The sequence below is a fragment of the Rhinolophus hipposideros genome (genome assembly GCF_964194185.1).
Source record: "Rhinolophus hipposideros genome assembly, chromosome: 16".
NCBI classification, from domain to species: Eukaryota; Metazoa; Chordata; class Mammalia; order Chiroptera; family Rhinolophidae; genus Rhinolophus; species Rhinolophus hipposideros.
Window position 1 is genome coordinate 39,859,016 of NC_138062.1, and position 17,340 is coordinate 39,876,355.

The 17,340-nt window shown below is 55.4% G+C and overlaps 1 protein-coding gene across 6 annotated transcripts in view; it reads left to right on the forward strand.

The window, feature by feature from the left end:
* The window catches only part of COL5A3 (collagen type V alpha 3 chain), a 74,379-nt gene that overhangs the window by 37,624 nt on the left and 19,415 nt on the right, over nt 1–17,340 (forward strand). Inside the window, exons 1-30 of one of the 6 annotated variants that reach the window (XM_081077225.1) lie at nt 541–684; nt 4,575–4,733; nt 4,830–5,019; nt 5,094–5,250; nt 5,988–6,092; nt 6,426–6,578; nt 8,288–8,401; nt 8,508–8,651; nt 9,856–9,903; nt 9,976–10,017; nt 10,333–10,395; nt 10,879–10,953; nt 11,034–11,117; nt 11,281–11,337; nt 11,426–11,479; nt 11,676–11,729; nt 12,272–12,325; nt 12,408–12,461; nt 12,655–12,708; nt 13,063–13,107; nt 13,215–13,268; nt 13,450–13,494; nt 13,636–13,689; nt 13,835–13,879; nt 14,814–14,867; nt 14,970–15,014; nt 15,158–15,211; nt 16,486–16,530; nt 16,644–16,697; nt 16,832–16,939. In XM_081077225.1, the coding sequence (XP_080933351.1) occupies nt 615–684; nt 4,575–4,733; nt 4,830–5,019; nt 5,094–5,250; nt 5,988–6,092; nt 6,426–6,578; nt 8,288–8,401; nt 8,508–8,651; nt 9,856–9,903; nt 9,976–10,017; nt 10,333–10,395; nt 10,879–10,953; nt 11,034–11,117; nt 11,281–11,337; nt 11,426–11,479; nt 11,676–11,729; nt 12,272–12,325; nt 12,408–12,461; nt 12,655–12,708; nt 13,063–13,107; nt 13,215–13,268; nt 13,450–13,494; nt 13,636–13,689; nt 13,835–13,879; nt 14,814–14,867; nt 14,970–15,014; nt 15,158–15,211; nt 16,486–16,530; nt 16,644–16,697; nt 16,832–16,939 (2,334 nt within the window). In that variant the 5' untranslated portion in view covers nt 541–614. Of the gene's footprint in view, nt 1–540; nt 685–1,138; nt 1,203–4,266; nt 4,295–4,574; nt 4,734–4,829; nt 5,020–5,093; nt 5,251–5,987; nt 6,093–6,425; nt 6,579–8,287; nt 8,402–8,507; nt 8,652–9,855; nt 10,018–10,332; nt 10,396–10,878; nt 10,954–11,033; nt 11,118–11,280; nt 11,338–11,425; nt 11,480–11,675; nt 11,730–12,271; nt 12,326–12,407; nt 12,462–12,654; nt 12,709–13,062; nt 13,108–13,214; nt 13,269–13,449; nt 13,495–13,635; nt 13,690–13,834; nt 13,880–14,813; nt 14,868–14,969; nt 15,015–15,157; nt 15,212–16,485; nt 16,531–16,643; nt 16,698–16,831; nt 16,940–17,340 lie in introns of those variants that run through there. The other 5 variants (XM_081077223.1, XM_081077224.1, XM_081077227.1 and 2 more) reach the window with 5 other exon arrangements.

A 17,340-nucleotide genomic window follows, 5' to 3' on the forward strand; every position in this document is an offset into this window, starting at 1 on the left:
AATCTGGGAACCCCATTTTGTAACCTGGGGTGAGGTTTGAGGTGGGAAGAGGATTCCTCATTTAGGGACCCGAAGGGTAAGCGTTGGGCTGAGGCTGCTATCCCTTACATGGGGCGAAACGACTGGGGTAAGGCAGGTGGGCGAGAGTTTGGTGTGAGGCTGGGATGCCATTTGGGAGCCTTTGGTAACACAGAAAAGATATGCTATAAGGTGGTACCCCCTAAGTCCAGGGTCTGGGTGGAATAAGGTTTGAATAAGGCTAAGATCTCCTTTGAGGGGGCTTGTTAGGAGGAAAGGGTTTGGGGGTAAGCCTGGGACCCCGAATTCTAAGGCTGGGTGGGAGTGACCCTCTTCCTCCAGGGTGGGGTGGGGCGAGAAGGGCCCAGCTCCCCGCCCAGGGCTCCACCCCCGGCTGACCAATCAGCGCTCAACACAAACTTTCCCAACTCCCCCACCAGCTGTCAGCCCCCCTTCCCGCGAAGGGGGGCCAGGCGCGGCTTCGCGGGGCGGGGTCTCGAGCAGTCTCCTGCGGATCCCGAGTGAAGCCGGCCGCCGGGAGTGCGTGCACCGCGCCCCGCAGCCGCCCCTCCGCCTCGCGTGTGGGCCCGGCCGGAATGGGCCCGCCGTGGGCCGGCCTCTGCCTGCTCCTGGCCTCGCTGCAGCTTCTGCCCGGGACAAGGGCCGGTGAGCCGGGAGGGAAGAGCTAGGACCCGGAGTGCAGGGTCCAACGAGGTCCCAAAACGCGGGGTGGAGTCCGGAATGGGGGGCATGCGCATTGCGCGTGGCTGCCGTGTGCGAGCGTCCGACTCGGGGCAATTTGTGGGTGTGACAGCTGGGAGGCGGGGAAACGTGTAACCGTGTTTACTGGTGGGTGCGTGGGAATGAATGCAATTCACGTGTGTGTGTGTGTGTGTAGCAATGTGTGTGTGACCATTTGGAGTGAAATTGTGTGTATTCTTGAGTGTGAGAGTTGATGATTGCGTATGTATGGGTGACGGGTGACCCCTGGGTGTGTGTGGTTGCCGGTTGTGGGTGTGCAAGTGAGTCCGTGCGTGCTGGAGGCGGGTTTTGAGAATAATCGTGTGTGTGTTATGCGTTATGACTGTGTGTGTCTGGGTGACCCAGTGAGGGGTGCGGTGGTGATTTGGGGGGGTGTAAATAACGGTCTATGAAGACACGAGTGGATGATTCTGAGGTTGATGGTGAGTGGGAGCAAGTATGGGAGAGGGATAATCGAGGTTTAGGCTTTCCTCTGCGTGTCCCCAGGAGGCTTTACCCCACTTTCCCTCTTCCTCCTCTGCCCCAATTGGCGCGCGCCCACGTCCTCAGTCCCCACCCTTTGCCCTCCCCCCACCCCTAGCTCCCCAGAGCCGGAATCAGCACCATGGACAGGGCCTCCGGAGGGCCGCGGTGAGGGGCGAAGCGAGGCGGGGCGGGGCGGGGCGGGGCGGGGCGCTGGCGGGGGCTGGAGTGGAAGTTGTTCCCTGCAGCTGAGCGAGCTTCGGGTGTTTTTCGGAGGAATTTCTCAGGAACCTCCTCCCCTAGGAGTCCCGGGGGCCCCTGGATGGGTGAGTCAGCGCTGACGCACGCCCAGCTGCGCGGATCTGGCTGGACGCAGCGCCCCGCCCCGCAGGGTGCCGGGTGCGGGGCACCCAGGGTTTGGGAAGGTCATGGTCCCTCAAGTCGTGATGGAGAGGGCTTTGGTCTGAAAGACCCCAGGCCAGGCCCTCTCGGAAGTCGCTCCGTAAGGTGAACTCAGCCCCCCAACACACACACACACACACACACACACCGTTCACACCATTTTCTCACTGACTCTGAAGTCCAGGGAGGTGCCTGCTTCCGTGGATAACCCCACATTGGCCTATGCCCCATTCCCACGCTCACACATCCACACAGCCGTGCAATCTCAGGCAATCATTCGGAATACAAGCCCTCTGGGACACCGGGAATGTTAAACACCGGTGCCCACGCCCAGGCAATCCCATCAATCACCCGCCACACGGTCATGGCTTTTGTCACCCTCCTACGCTTTCAGACTCTCACACATGCTTCCACTGGCATCCACACAACACAGTGACATGCACCACAAGTCACCCACTCGCCGGCCACACTCTCACATATAACCACGCCCCTGTCTCCAGCCTGAACTGTTACAATCGCAGACTTACCTGCGTGACTTCACTTCCAGAACGCTGACTCACGTGAACACAGACACAAGTCAAAGAACTGAACCTACTCTTTCCATCATAGGCCAAATACTCACACTGATTGACACGCCACAGATCGCACATTCAGCCATTCCCTGGTGCCACACATGCACAGTGTCACGCCTGTGCACAGTAGCACATGTACACATTGGCACAGGCACTCACACCTGTGTTCTCTTACACTTCTGAGGGGACCCCAGCCGTGTTGCAGCCTGGTCCCTGCCTGCCTGCCTCCACCTCCCAGATCCAGCTCAACCTCACAAGGGAGAGACTGGGGGAAAGTCCTTGACAGACTCTCACCCCCTGACTTTTGCAGGCAGGACTCAATGCCTCTTGTGTGTCTCCTTGTCAAGAAGCCAGCCATGAAAAGAAAAGGCAGTCAGTTTCTGAAAGGTCATTGCAGAAGGCACACAAGATTGAAGCAGAAGACATTTGGGTTAGATGCTGGGAAGGACTCTTAAGTGTGAATGAACAGTTGCTCGAGGGGAGACCCTTTCCCACTGTGTAGAGACTGGGTTCTGGGAGAGGGGAGAGCCTGGGAGAGCCACGCTGAGTGGGGTCATGAATCTCAGCCTTCCCCTGGGCCCTAGCCTGGAGAGGGAGCAGCTGGGATGGTCAGTCCATGGGGGAGTGACCCTTGTGGTCAGCAGAGCCTGGGAGCCCAGAGCTTACTCTAGGGGGCTGTAACCCAAATACCTCTTAGTGACAGCCCAGACACAGAACAAGCAATTAGAGATGGGGCTGGTGATGGCAGCAGGGTTGAGGGGGCACCTGGAGAGAGAGACTGACATGGGGAGAGTGGCCCCCACACAGAGATACAGAGAGCTAGGCACTGAGAAAGAGATATACAGAGAGAGACAGATGGGAGAACAAATGAATACAGAGAGGGAGGGAGGGATGGGAGGGAAGGAGAGGGGGAGAGGGAGAGAGAGAGAGAGAGAGAGAGAGAGAGAGAGAGAGAGAGAGAGAGAGAGAGAGAGAGAAACTGATTCAGAGTTGGACACAGAGACCTGGAAAGACCTAGACAGAAAGTGGGACAGAGAGAGGGTGGGAGGGGGAGAGAAGAAAGAAAGCAGAATGAGCTTGGGAGCAAGAGAGAGCCGAGTCTGGAATAGCGCTCTGTGGGGTCTAGAGAAGGAGGAGTCTGACCCAGGAGCTGGGTTGGGGGTCCCTTATCCAAACCCTATCTCCCCCTAGTCTAGCCCCCTCCCCTGGCTCCCAACGGTGAGATCAGCAGAGCCACCCCCGGGGTGAGGTCATGGGCAGATTTGACAGAATCTGGCTCCTGCCGAGAGGTTGGGTCAGGGGTCAGTGGGACAGTTTGCTGGGGGGGAGGGGCGATCAGATGGGGGGGGGTGGACCCGGGGCAGCCCCACCCATTCCTGCCCAAGCCATGTGGTTCCACTTAGCCCTGGCTGGGCTGCGTGGGGTGGGGCTGGTAGGAGAGCCTGGCTTAGGATCTCATTGGGCCAGACCACTCCCCTCCCTTGCTGGGGTGAGAGGGAGAGGGTCACAGGGAGGCAGTTAGGACGTTGTCAGAGAAAGGTGGTCTTAAGGAGGAAGTCAGAGAGGGAGATAATGAGGAGGTCGCAGGTCAGATAGAGGAGACTGGGGTAGGCAGAGGGAGAAGACCAGAGGAGGGAATCAGAGAAGTGAGAGGAAGGAGACCAGAGAGTGGCGAGTCAGAGGGAGGAGGTTAGGGTCAGGCCAAGGAAGGAGGTCAGAGGGGACGGAGGACAGAGAAGTCAGTGGGGATGGTCAGAGAGAGAGTGGTCAGCAGGAGGAGATCTGGAGTGGCCGTGATCGAAGGGAAGAGGTCATGTGTGAAGGTGGACAAGAAGGAAGTCAGAGGAGGCGGCTGTCAGAGGGAGGAGATCGCTGGTGATGATGGTCAGAAGCAGTCCAGAGGAGGTGGTGGTCAAAGAAAGGACGTGGGGGAGAATGTACAGGGAGCCCCTCCTCTCCAAGTGGGTTTCCCCTGGCAAGGGGGCGTCAGGCCAGCAGAGCAGCCCCAGGGAGCTGGTGCGGGGGACAGTCTGGCTCTGGGGCTCAGGCCAGGAAGCTTTGATTCATCCCAGAACTAGGTCAGTGTTTTTTTTTCTCACCAAAACCAAGAGGAAAAAACAAAAAAACAAAAAAACCCAAAAACCCCCAACAAAATAGGAGTCAACAGGCTAATGAGGCCGGAACAGCTAATGAGGCCGGAACAGCTGTGGGGTAATAAAGGGAGGGGGTGCAGTCCCAAATCTGCTTCTTCACCCTGACCCACAAACACAGTGTGGGGGCTGAGTTCCCAAACCTGAGCCACTCACGTGGAGTCCCGGCCTTGTTCTAACTGCCCTGTACCCTGGCTTCTTTCTGCAGATACTGTGGACGTGCTGAAGGCTCTGGGCATGCGGGGGGGCCAGGCTGGGGTACCTGAGGGGCCTGGCCTCTGCCCCCAGAGGGTCCCAGAAGGTGACCGGGCATTCAGGGTGGACAAGGCCAGCACACTAGGCGTCCCCACGTGGAAGCTCTTTCCAGGTGAATCATGGCAGGAGGGGCTGGGGCAGTCGTCCTGGGGGCACAGGTCTATGCCAGGTCATCTGAGCTGCCCCTTTCCCTTTGTCGCCCCATCAGAGGGACTCTTTCCTGAGAACTTCTCCGTGCTCATCACTCTGCGGGGCCAGCCAGCCAACCAGTCTGTCCTTTTTTCCATTTATGATGAACTTGGTGCCCGGCAGCTGGGCCTGGCGCTGGGGCCAGCTCTGCGCCTCCTAGGTGACCCATTCAGGCCCTTCCCCCAGCAGGTCAACCTCACGGATGGCAGGTAAGTATAGGGAGAGTGGGGGTCTAAGGAAGGGTGGGGTGAGAAGCACCCCCACTGAGGCGGTTTCCCTGCAGGTGGCACCGTGTGGCAGTCAGTGTGGATGGAGGCATGGCGACCCTGGTGGCGGACTGTGAGCCTCAGCCCCCCACATTGGGCCATGGGCCTCGATTCATCAGTACAGCTGGACTCACTGTGCTGGGGACCCAGGACCTTGGGGAGGAGACTTTTGAGGTAGGGCTTCCGTGATAGGGGAAACTGAGGCAGAAGGCAGGAGCAAGTTTTATCCACAGCCTGATCTGGAGAAGAGATTGGAGAAGGGAGATGTCCAACTCCCACCTAGCACCCGGAGAGGAGGGGCCCCATGCACCATCGTGCTTCTTTGCGGTGTGTGACTGTGAGATTATAGAGCCACGAAACGATTTGTGATGGCACGTACTTGGCTTGTGATGGGAGGATGGGATTGTGACGCGTGACCTCACCTGTTGTGGTGTGTGATGGGATGCAGGGCAGTTGTGCTAGGGGCTGCCGGCAGGGCATAGTGTAGTATGGCTGTGTGACAGGTGTGTTTGGTGTGGTCACTGTGGCTGGTGACTGCTGTGTGTGACTGCGGTGCCTGTCACCTCCAGGAGGCCAGTGACCTCCTCCATCTTGTTCTGCTCCTTCTCCCCAGTGCCTTGAAAGGCACCTGGCGCACAGTAGGTGTCACCGTGTGCCTGCGAGTGAAGGAACAAATATGCCTCTGATGGAATGGATGTTGTGGGGTGTGGTTTGTGGTTGTGATTTGCTGTGACCCTGATAGAATCTTCTTTCTCTGTTTTGAGGGACAGAGTGATCGTGGGGACTGTAGTGGGACCCCCTTCTCCTTATACTTAGCATACTCTGGGTGGAGAAACACCAAGCCTCAGTGTTCGGAATGGGGGTCAGAGTCAGCCTGTGTCCCCCTCCCTTGACCCCCACTCTCTCTCCAGGGAGATATTCAGGAGCTGATGATAAGTCCAGACCCTCAGGCTGCCTTCCAGGCCTGCGACCAGTATCTTCCTGGCTGTGACCACCTGGACCCTACAGCTGCAGGGGTGAGTGAGATGCTTGTCCTGACATCACAGGCTGTCATCCCCGGCTCCAGGCCTCAGGAATAAATACACTCTGATCCCCATCCATGGGGCTGAGTGACCCCTGCCCTGGAACAGATCATAGAGAGGCATGAGTGACCTTGACCTCAGGTCACGTAACTGAATGACCCTTGGCCTCAGATCATATGATTGACCTTGACCCACGCTCACAAGTCTGAGTAAGCCCTGGCTTCAAAATGCAGGACCCATGGATCATGTGCCAGCTCGGTCCCAGGTGATCTGAGTGATGGGGCCTCCACTGAGGGCCTCTGGGACTGATTGGGGTACTCATCCCAGGTCCTCCAGGGTGAGCCAGAATCCCCTCCCCCTCGACGGAAGGGGAAAGGAAAAGGGAAGAAAAAAGGGCGAGGTCGTAAGGGGAAGGGCAGGAAAAAGAAGAACAAGGAGACCTTGACGGTGGCTCCATCTCTTGGCTCTCTGGAGAACCAGGTAAGTGACCTGTGGGATCTCACCTCTGCTCTTTGACTGTTTGACTTCTGGTCTCTGATCCCCACTGACCACTCGCACCTCATCCAAGGTCTCTGCCTCTAGTCTCCAATCCCTGACCTTTGACTTCTCTTAGCTGACTGATGACTGGGGGGCAGGCAGCGGGGCTGGTCCTGTCTTCTGAGCTCTTGCACCTCTGTCCCCCAATCTCCAGTTCTGGGGCTCCAGAGGGAAGTGACACACCTTATTATTAGAGGGCTCCTGATGAGGGTGGCTGTTTAAGGGCAGCTGGGGTGAATGATTAGTTAGTGTGTCATTGCTTGGGGTTGACTGTTTGGGGTCATTGGTGGGGTTATTGGGGAGTCATTAATTGGAACTGGAGGTCATGATTTGACCTCCCTGATAGAGATTGCTGGTCGGGGTTGGGAGGGGTCACTGTAGGAAGATACTGATTGACCTTAATGTTTGGGGGTTTCCTATTGGGGGTCACTGTTGCAGGACATTGATAGAGGCCACTGTTGGTGTTATTGGTATCACTAGTTTAGGGTTCATGGGTGGGGGTCATTGTTGGGGGTCATTACTTGAGCAGGTCATCCATGGGACATCACTGATTGGAAGGCCTAGTTGGAGGAGTGACTTTCTGGGGTTCATATTATTTGGAAAGTCACTGATGGGTCACCGGTTAGTGGAATCACTGTTTGGTGTTGGGGGGCTCATTGTTTGGGAAGCACTATTTGGGCTCACTTATTCATTGTTGGAAAATCCCTGGTTGGGGGAATAATTGATTAGGGGTCACTGATGGGGTTATTAGTTGGGAGAGTCACTTGTCAGTGCTTATTGTGGGGGTGTCACCGTTTGGGGTCATTGGTTGTGGAGATACCTGAATGGGAGAGTAACTGGTTGGAGTCATTGATCGAGTCACTAATTGGGGGGGCCATTGACAGGTCACTGGTTATAGGAATAACCGGTGGAGGGGGCCAATGATGGGGGTTATTTGTTGGGGGTCATCGGTTAGCTCTCTTAGTAAAGATCACGATTCAGGGGTCATAGATGGGGGTCATTAGTTGGTGGGTCACTGGGTAGGGGTCGCTAGTGAAGGCCATTGGCTGGGTTCCTTGGTTAGGTGGGGTCACTGGTTGCATTACATTTCTCTCAGTATCAGTGGGAGAAAGAGGTTTTCATTTCAGGCCCAGAGCAAGGACAGCAGGAGCAGCCTACCCCTCTCCTTTCCCATCCCAGCCCCTCACCTGGATCCCCACTGCCTTCTTTGTGCTCTTGACCCAGTTCCTCTGCAGCTGTCCAGGCCAGGAGGAGCTACCACTCCCTCTCTGACTGTGGCCTGGCTGGCTGACCGCTGAGCTCCGCTTTGGGAGAGGACATGTGGGATAGGCTTCCGGGAGCCTGGCCCTGAGTGCTGGACCTTGAACCTGACCACTGGGCTCTGGAGCCAGCCCCGTGCTGCCGTCCAGGCCTCCCAGCCCCCCTCCTCCTCCATACAAGAGGGTGCCCTGTTGGTTGTCCTGGTGCAGCCGGCACAGCTTTGCTTATAGGGGCCAGCCCCCTCCCCATGTCAGTCTGCTGTGTTTTGGGAATCCTTCTACATCCCCTTCCCCAGACTGGGTGCTGGGGTGAAGGGCCTCGCTCCTCTTTTGCCTCCCTTTTGTCTTGATTGGCCTGACCCCAGACCTGATACTCCCTTGTCCCTTCTCCAGACCTCCCCTGACACCCCCAAAACAGAGACACCAACTCCGACACTGCCTCCGCTTCCCACAGCCTTGGCCATCACCACTCCTGTGACTGTTGACCGCAATGTCACCGTCCTAGAGGTTGGTGGGCAATGGATGGGGCTGGAAGGGAAGGTCCCTGGGCAGTGGCGCTGGCAGACAGCGAGGAGGTCAAGGGCAAACTGGTCTGTCTCCGTGTTCTCGGAAGGGGCTGGACCCAGGCAGTGGAACCGAACTGGGAACCCTGGAGACCGAGTTAGCCATAGAGGATGAGGAAGGAGGTGGCCCCACCATGGGCCCTGACTTCCGAGCAGCAGAACAGTCATCGCGGGCTCAGTTCCAGATCTTTCCTGTGAGTCTGGGTGGCTGAGTAACATGCAGGGAGAGGGACTCCTGTCTGGAGCCACACATGGCATCTCTCCCCCCACCCCCTCTCTCTCGCCTCCTTTTTATTTTGCCTAGAATGCCTTCCCACCCCCAGTGCAGTTGATAAATATTTATGGATAGACACTGTGCTAATGTGACAGGCATTGTGCTAATAGACGGTTCTGTGGGTAGTATGATTCATTCGACTTGTAGTCTAAGCCCTATGAGAAGCCACACGGGAGATGGAACGGGATCTGAAGTTTTAAAAACTCTTCTGGCTGCCGAACAGCATATGGCCTGTAGGGGGAGGCAGAGGGGCAGCAAGGAAACCGGTAGTCTCTGCAACAGAGAGAGGGTGGTCACCCGGAGGAGGGCAGTGGAGATGGGGATAGAGAAAAGTGGACAGATTTGGGCCATGCACCATTTTGGTCTTGCTGCTGCAGGTGAAGAAAGATACAAAGGATGACTGGATCGATGCATGATGGGACCATGGAATAAGATGGGGAAGTCTGAGGGAGGAGGGTGTGGAAAGTGTCCCGCGTCTCATTTGGATGTGCTAAATTGGCAACCCCTGCTTGGCATCTAAATGGAGATGTTAAGTGGGTGATTGGTTAGAAGAGTTCAAGGAACATGGTCTAGGCTGGCGATAAAGACTGGGAATTCATCAACAGAGAGATGCTATCTTTAGCCAAGGAATTAGGTGAAATTGCTTTGGAAAATAATGCGGATAGAAAATGGAGTCCGGATTCTAACCTTGGTGTTGGAGTGGGGATGAGGTGAAGAATTCTAACTTACCTGAGTGCCTGTTATGTGCCAATCATTGTTGTAACTTATTCATATTTTCATGGGACATATACAATCACATATACGCCCTGACTTTGCAGGGCAGGCCATAGACGCTGAATAAGTTGCCCAACAGCACCCTAGAGTTGGTGCTCTTCACCTTGGCACAGCATGGCCAGGCTGCAGCTGGAAGCTGAGCTGCTCAAAACTTATTGGTTGAAGAAAGGACAGCAAAGGCAGCTCACAGGATGGACTTTAAGCGTGTGTGTGTGTGTGTGTGTGTGTGTGTGTGTGTGCTGAGTGTGCCATCAGTTAACTGGGAGTTCTGTGGCGTCTGTCTCCTGCTTTTCTCCCTCTGTCTCTGAGTTCCCGGGCTCATGTCTCTTTTCTCTCCATTGTCATCCCAGGGCCCTGGGGAGAAGGGGGCAAAAGGAGAACCCGCAGTGATTGAACAGGTGAGGGGCCTGGGCTGGGAGGAAGTACTGGGATCTGGGCTAGAATGGGTGTCACACTTATTTCTCCTTCAGGGACAGCAGTTTGAGGGACCTCCAGGAGCCCCAGGAGCCCGAGTGAGTCATGGCTGCATTTCCCTCTTCCTGTTTTTCCTTTCCAGTTGGGGTGTTTAAGCCCCTGGGATGAGGCATTGAGTTGTAATATTGCCAGGTCATTTGAAGACTATTGGACATTTGAGGCTTAAAGGATGAGTCAAAATAGGAATTGGGGTACAGAGGGGTTTGATGTGGGTCAGCATAGTATTAGGGAACCAGGAATGGCTCGGTGGTGGGGTGGGGAGGTCAGCATGGGATCAGGGTCAAGAGTGGGCCAGAGCCAGCCTGCCTCAAACTTTGCACTTCTCATGACCTCCATTCCTCTGTCCTCAACAGGGGGTGGTTGGCCCCTCAGGGCCTCCTGGACCCCCAGGATTCCCTGGGGACCCTGGTCTACTGGTAAGAGCCTCCCCCAGGGCATGTCCTTCTGGGGAGTGAGGGTTCAGGCTGCGGAGCTGAGGCTGGGAGTAGGAATGTCTATGTCATCCTGCAGCGGGCACTGACCCATCCTGCCCGTCTTTCTCCCCATCGGTGACTTGTCACTCTGGCTCCTCTTCTGTCTCTGGGCGTCTGTCTCCTGCTTTTCTCCCTCTGTCTGTCTCTGTCTCTGAATGTCTTTCATCTCTGTTTTTCTCCCTATGTATCTGTGTCTCTGTTTCTTTATCTCTCGTCTGTCGGTCTCTCTGTCTGTTTCTGTCTCTGCCACTTTTTATGACTCTCTCTCCCTGCCTCCATCTCTCTGTCTCTGCCTCATCTTTGTCTCCTTGCCTCCCTCTCTCCATTTCTCTGTCTCCGCCTCTCTCTGTCTCTCTTCCCTCTACGCCTTCATCTCCCTGCCTCCATCTCTCTGTGCCCTCCTGCCTCTGTTTCTCTCTCTCTCAGGGCCCTGCTGGCCTCCCAGGAATCCCTGGCATTGATGGGATCCGGGGCCTCCCAGGCACTGTGATCATGATGCCGGTAAGAAGAAGACAGGGTGGCACAGCCTTGTGGGGGGGAGCCTCTCTTTGGGGCTCCCCTCATTACCAGTTGTCTCCTAGTTCCAGTTTGCAAGTGGCTCCTTCAAAGGACCCCCAGTCTCCTTCCAGCAGGCCCAGGCTCAGGCAGTGCTGCAACAGGCTCAGGTTTGCAGAGGACAATCGGGCCCGGCAGGGAGTTGTGGGAGGACATCGGGAGATAAGGGATCACGAAGGACACAGACAAGTATTTGTCTTCTGAAGGTTCCTTTGGGGGGGTGTTGGGGGCCTTATGGGAGCCCTGAGGCTCTGTCGCCCTCTGTCTTTCCAGCTCTCTATGAAAGGCCCCCCTGGCCCGGTGGGGCTCGCTGGGCGCCCAGGCCCTGTGGTGAGTAAGGAGGCGGCATGGAGGAGGGACATCCATCAGTGGAGAGGGGGACCTACTCTAATGGCATTACCCCATCTCTTCTTCCAAGGGTCTTCCTGGATATCCAGGTCTGAAAGGAGAGATGGGAGACATGGGGCCACAGGTGAGACTGGTGGAGGTGGGGACAGGATTGCATGGGAAGGGTCTTCCCCCAGGGCCATGAGGTAAAGTGCTAGTTGAGGAAAATGACACAGGGGCTGGGGATAGGCTCGCAATTACCGCCCTTCCTAGGGAATGATTTAAATCAGTCCTTCCTCCTCCTTGTTCTTCTTTCCATCCCCCTTTTCTTTTGCTTCTAGGGTCCCCGAGGCCTTCAGGGACCTGTCGGACCCCCTGGCCGAGAGGGCAAGATGGTGAGTGACTCGTAGGTTCTCAGGGCATCCCTTATCCATCACTCAGTGCCGAACAGGAGCCTCGGCTTTGTGCCACAGGGTCTGCTGGTGTCATTGGTGGGATAAGAGCAGAGGACAGAGAATGGAAGCTCCTCTGAGTATGTGACCAAAGATCTGGCCAGGTCACAGAGTCAGGGAGGGCTTGCCAGAGGGAATGGGGCTTGAACTGAGAGCTAAGGAAACAGGAAAGGAAGTGCATTCCAAGCAGCATGTGCAAAAGAGAAGTCTGGCACATGGGGACCAGTGACGAACAAGGGAATTCCAGCGAGTTTGAAGTGCCGTGAGAACAGCAGGGCAGTTCGTGGAGACTGAAGACGAGGGTTCTGTGAGGATGGTGACTTGGGTCAGTGAAAGGGCAATGGCTAAAAAGAATAATGGATGGGTTTGAGATATATGTGGAAGGTTCAATTCATACACAAAGAAGCCGCCAGCACAAGGCTCCGCGTGAGGAAGCTGCTCCATAAATGGTGGTCGGTATCTTGATGATGTCACCTCCCCCACAGGGCCGCTCTGGAGCAGATGGGGCTCGGGGCCTCCCAGGGGACACGGGACCTAAGGTGGGTGATGGGACCAGGACTGGGACTTGGAGGGACCGTCAGGGTCAAGGACTCGGGGCTCAGCGGGTGTCTCTTTGTGTAGGGTGATCGGGGCTTCGACGGGCTGCCAGGGCTGCCTGGCGAGAAGGGTCACAGGGTGAGTGTGTGAGGCCCCTCCCCACGCCCACGCGCCCTTCCGGTATTCACGACCTCCTCCACCCCCATTACCAGCCTCTAGCCCTGTGTGTGAGTCCTCTCCCTTCGTGCCCCATCTCCTTTCCTGGGGGGCCGGGTGGACTGGTCCCCACCTGACCGTTCCATTCTGAGCTCCCTTCTGTTCCTCACTGCAGGGTGACTTTGGCCACGTGGGGCAGCCTGGTCCCCCGGGAGAAGATGGTGCGAAGGTAAGTTTGGAAGAGAGTTAGGGGATAGTTTGGAAGCTAGAAAGGCAGAATGAGAGTCAGAGAGGAGTAGAGTATCCGGGAGACAGGATGAGGGGTGACGGAGTGCCCTGGAAGGCCAGGAGGTCCCCGTGAGGCTCAGAGAGACAGACTGAGAGCTGGGGGTGAGCACAGGAGTTAGGAGGTAAGATCTAGGGTGGCAGGTCCAGGTGTAGGGTCAGGGACCTGAATCAAACCACATGTACTCAGTCAGCTGGACCCTGCCACATGCTCTGACTCTGGGATCCCCTGGGAAGGGCTGCCCAGATGAGGGAAGATGGTACTCCCCCCTTCCCAAATGATGATGCTTTCCCACAGGGAGCAGAGGGACCTCCGGGGCCCACTGGCCAGGCTGGGGAGCCGGTGAGTATCAGGGACCCCTGGACCCCTTGCCTGGTCCAAGGGATAGAAGTCGTGCTCCCGCCGCCTCCAAGCAGTGATGCTGGAATAATGTTCCTACCTCTTTGCAGGGCCCCAGAGGACTGATAGGCCCTAGAGGCTCTCCTGGCCCCCTGGGATTCCCGGTGAGAATGTCAACGTCTCTCCACATCTCTGCCTGTCTTCTCGCCGTTCTCCTCTGCATGTCCACACCTGTTGCCTGAGTTCTTCTCTGCCCACTCACCTTTCCACCTGTACCTCGCAGTGTCTCAGACACAGGCTCCTGTGCGTGTGTCTGCCCTGGTCTCACAGCCTCTCCTCCCCCAGGGTGTAGTTGGAATTGATGGTGCTCCAGGTGCCAAAGGAAATGTGGTACGTACTTCTGACACTCTGACCTCATGTCCATCCATGTCCTTGTCTGCAAGTATTTCCATGACCCCCCCATTTCGACTTCACTGACACTTCCAAACCTTAGCCCCTTCCACCTTCACAGAATCCCCGCTCTCTCCCTAGGGTCCTCCAGGAGAACCAGGCCCCCCAGGACAGCAGGGAAATCCTGGGTCTCAGGTTTGAGCTATCTTTCCCAATAATGTGGGGTGGTGATGGTCACCCAAGGTCGTAGACCACCCCCAGTCTCCTCAACCACAGCACTCACCACCCCTTTCTCATGCCTTCATTTGCTCTCTCTCTCTCTCTCTTTTTATGTCCCCAGGGTCTCCCTGGCCCCCAGGGACCCATTGGCATTCCTGGGGAGAAGGTGAGTGATAGTTCTATCTGCCCACCCCACAATGTCTTCTTGTTTCAACTCTGTTAGCAGGACAAGCTTCCCTCAGGGCCCCTTTTGTTAGCCCTGGGTAACGATAAATTGCAACATTCCCTAAGCAAGCCCAGAGTTACAAAGTGTCATTGTTAGGGAAGGGTAGCCTGGGAGAAATTGAAAGCCACCAAAGCTAGATCACATAAAGGGATATTGTCAGGATACAGGGGAACCCTCAGAAGCCAGTCATAGAAAATATTACCAAGACTCATGGATCAGGAAAGCCCTTTCCCATGGTGTCAGCTTTGTTCTGCACATGTTTCCATCTCCCCTGCAGACAGGCTTCTTTCTGCACATATCTTAGTCTGTCCTTACCCCAGCTTTCATTTCTACATGATTTTGTGCTGCTTTGTCACCATTTCGGTCCCCCAGCTCCTTATCACTTTATAGTTTCTTTACCCAAATCTATCTGATCATAATTTTTATTACATAAATTTTAGGAGAGAATCTGATTGGCTTAGCTGGGCCAAGGTCCCTGCCTCTGGGCCTGTTAACTGTTTGCAGGACATAGAGGGTCACCTCATACCAGCCAAGGCCCATCCTTCTTCAGATGGACCTATGGGTGGGAGGTACTTCTAAAGAAAGCAGTGTGGCTGGGGAGCCCCCACCCCAACATGTCCCTTACACTGTTTAAACATTCCTTGTGTAAACCCTCCCAGAGGTGGAGGATTTCTGGGGTTCAGAGAGAGAAGGGGGCTTGGCCAGGGTCACACAGAAAGTCTGGGCACAGCTGGGGGTAGATGTCCTGGCCCATGGGAGCTGCTTGTTCTGTAACTTTCATGTAGCTGCTAGTCTGAGTAGGGCTCTTCCTGGTGGAATACCAGGCTCTGAGACCCTCTGTCTCCTTCTCCTCCTCCTGTTCATTATCTTTCAGGGTCCCCCTGGAAACCCAGGAATTCCAGGCGTCACAGGTTCTGATGGCCCTCCGGTGAGAATTGGGAGCTGGAAGAAGGAGAAAGAAGAAAGGGGAGGCTTGGGAATTTGGTTGGTATATGTAGGTCTCTAACAACTTAGAATGTTTTTCCCACAGGGACACCCAGGCCACGAGGGCCCCACAGGAGAGAAAGGGGCCCAGGTGAGTGACCAAGAGAGAGGCTGGTTTGGGGATGAGGGTTGGTAGGCGGGGCCGGAGTCTGGGGCTAATGAGGAGAGAGCCGAGGGCACTGAAGACATGGAAGGGGGAAGAACAGGATGGCACTAACCTTATCTTCATCTTAGGGTCCACCAGGGTCGGCAGGCCCTCTGGGCTATCCTGGACCTCGGGGTGTGAAGGTAGGTGATACCTGGGGCCTACAGGTAGGGACGATTCATCAGCACTGACGAAGGCAAACCAGCTCCATCAGAAATATCTGCATGTGTGATGAGAGGAATCCATCTGCCAGGCAAGGTGTAGTGGGAGCAGGGTTTGGGTCTGAGAAGTATGTGTGTTACTTGGACCTGAACAGCCTAAGGACAGCATTGCAGTGTAGTCGCCGCCTTGCAGCAAACAGTTCAGCCCATTGGAGGCTGAACCCATTTCACTGTAAGCACATATGCCACATCGAAGCCCAGGCCAGAACTTTGTACTCAAGCAGAGGGTTATTGTAAAGCACCAGCCCAGAGCTGTACAACCTACAAAACAGCCATGGGGCAAGCCGAGAGCCACACTGTGGCTAAATAGAGGTGCACTGTTGACCAAGGGACATCAGAATTCACATCTATATGGTATCTGAGCCCAGTTACATTGTAGCCAAGTACAAGTACACATTACCTGTGGTCTAAGAACAGTTTGGTGGTAGCCAAGAGCCAGCTCTTCACATTTTTGCATTGTAGGCAAGCTCAGTTACCTTATAACCTGGCAGACGGCTATATTGTAGATGACTAAACTCATAGTTACATTGTAGCCAAGCATAGTTACATATATGAAGACTTATGGTGCTGAGTCTAGTTACATTGTAGCCAGAAACTAATTATTGCCAAGGTCAGTTACATTATGGTCAATTGAATTGTCATGCTATTGTCAAAACACATAGATGGTATCCTAGTGTAATTTCATTGTGGTCTCTGAGCTCAGTTACACTATAGCCAAGTACAGCTTTCCTTGGGACCCAGGCCCAGAGTTTGGTATGAGCAGCATCTGGGCTTGAACTGAGCAATCTCTCTGTAGCCCAGCACAGACTCGCCTTGTTGCCAGATACAGAGTCACATTGTAGCCAGCACAATGGGGAACATTCCTTTGCCTTTAGAGGAAGGCCGGTGCCTGGAATGTTCATCATCTTTCTCCGCCAGAAGGAACTGTGGACACAGTGTCCGGGGAGATGGGAATTAATTACTTGGAAATTTGGCCTTCCTTGCACATCCCCACACAGATGACCTTGGGAGGCTGCCAGTGAGAAGGAGCAGGGAGAGGCAGCTTCTTGTACATTAGGGGAAAGATCATTTTCTCTGAGGCTGCCCCACTCCAGTTGAATATCCTCTGGAGACTGTCAGGGCTGTTTTGAGACAGGGAACTGAGTTTGGGGCCCTTCTTAATCTGGGGAGGAAACTGAGAGCTTTTTTATTTTCAGGGTACCTCTGGCAACCGGGGCCTTCAGGGGGAGAAAGGCGAGAAGGTGAGAAGGGAGAGGATTCCTCGCAGGGGGCAGGGGGGAGCCCTCATCATGGGGCTCTGCCTGTGTCTCTTCTCTGGAACCCTGAATTTTGGTCTCTGTTCTCTTTCACGCAGGGAGAGGACGGCTTCCCGGGCTTCAAGGGTGATGGGGGGCTTAAAGGCGATAGGGTAAGATAAGGAGTCTGGTGGGTCTGGGGGACCTGAGGAAGACAGGGAGGGGGTGAGCTGGGGATAAGACAGGGGGCTGGAGGGAGTGGGAGTGACAGAGGGACTGATATCAGGGCCTCTCCTTTCTATTCCAGGGCCACCCCGGACCTCCAGGGGCCCGGGGAGAGGATGGTCCTGAAGGGCTGAAAGGGCAGGAGGGGCTGGCTGGCGAGGAGGGGCCCCCAGGCTCAGCTGGAGAGAAGGTGAATGGATCTTGATCACCCCCTCCAGCTTCTCATCCTATGGTCACGGTGTTCCCCCACCCTTTGCCTTCTGTCCTCTGCCCTTTTACGTCCAACTCCAGGAGGCTGCTAGCCTGCATATCATCTCCTTTAATTCCCCAGCTCAGTGTTACAGAGCAACTCTATGCACATTATCTGATTTTCATCTGCATAACCAACCACATGCAACAGGCATTTAACCCCCATTTTACAGACTAGAGATTTGCAACGATCGAATGAGCTGCCCAAGGATAGGCTGCCCTAGCAGGCAGGAGCCATATTTGGCTGAATCTCACCCTGCTGCCCCAGCCACCATGCCCCAGCCATACTGCCCTTTCCCCTCTGACCTCCAGGTTGCAATTTCTGAGCTTCTGACTTTTGTT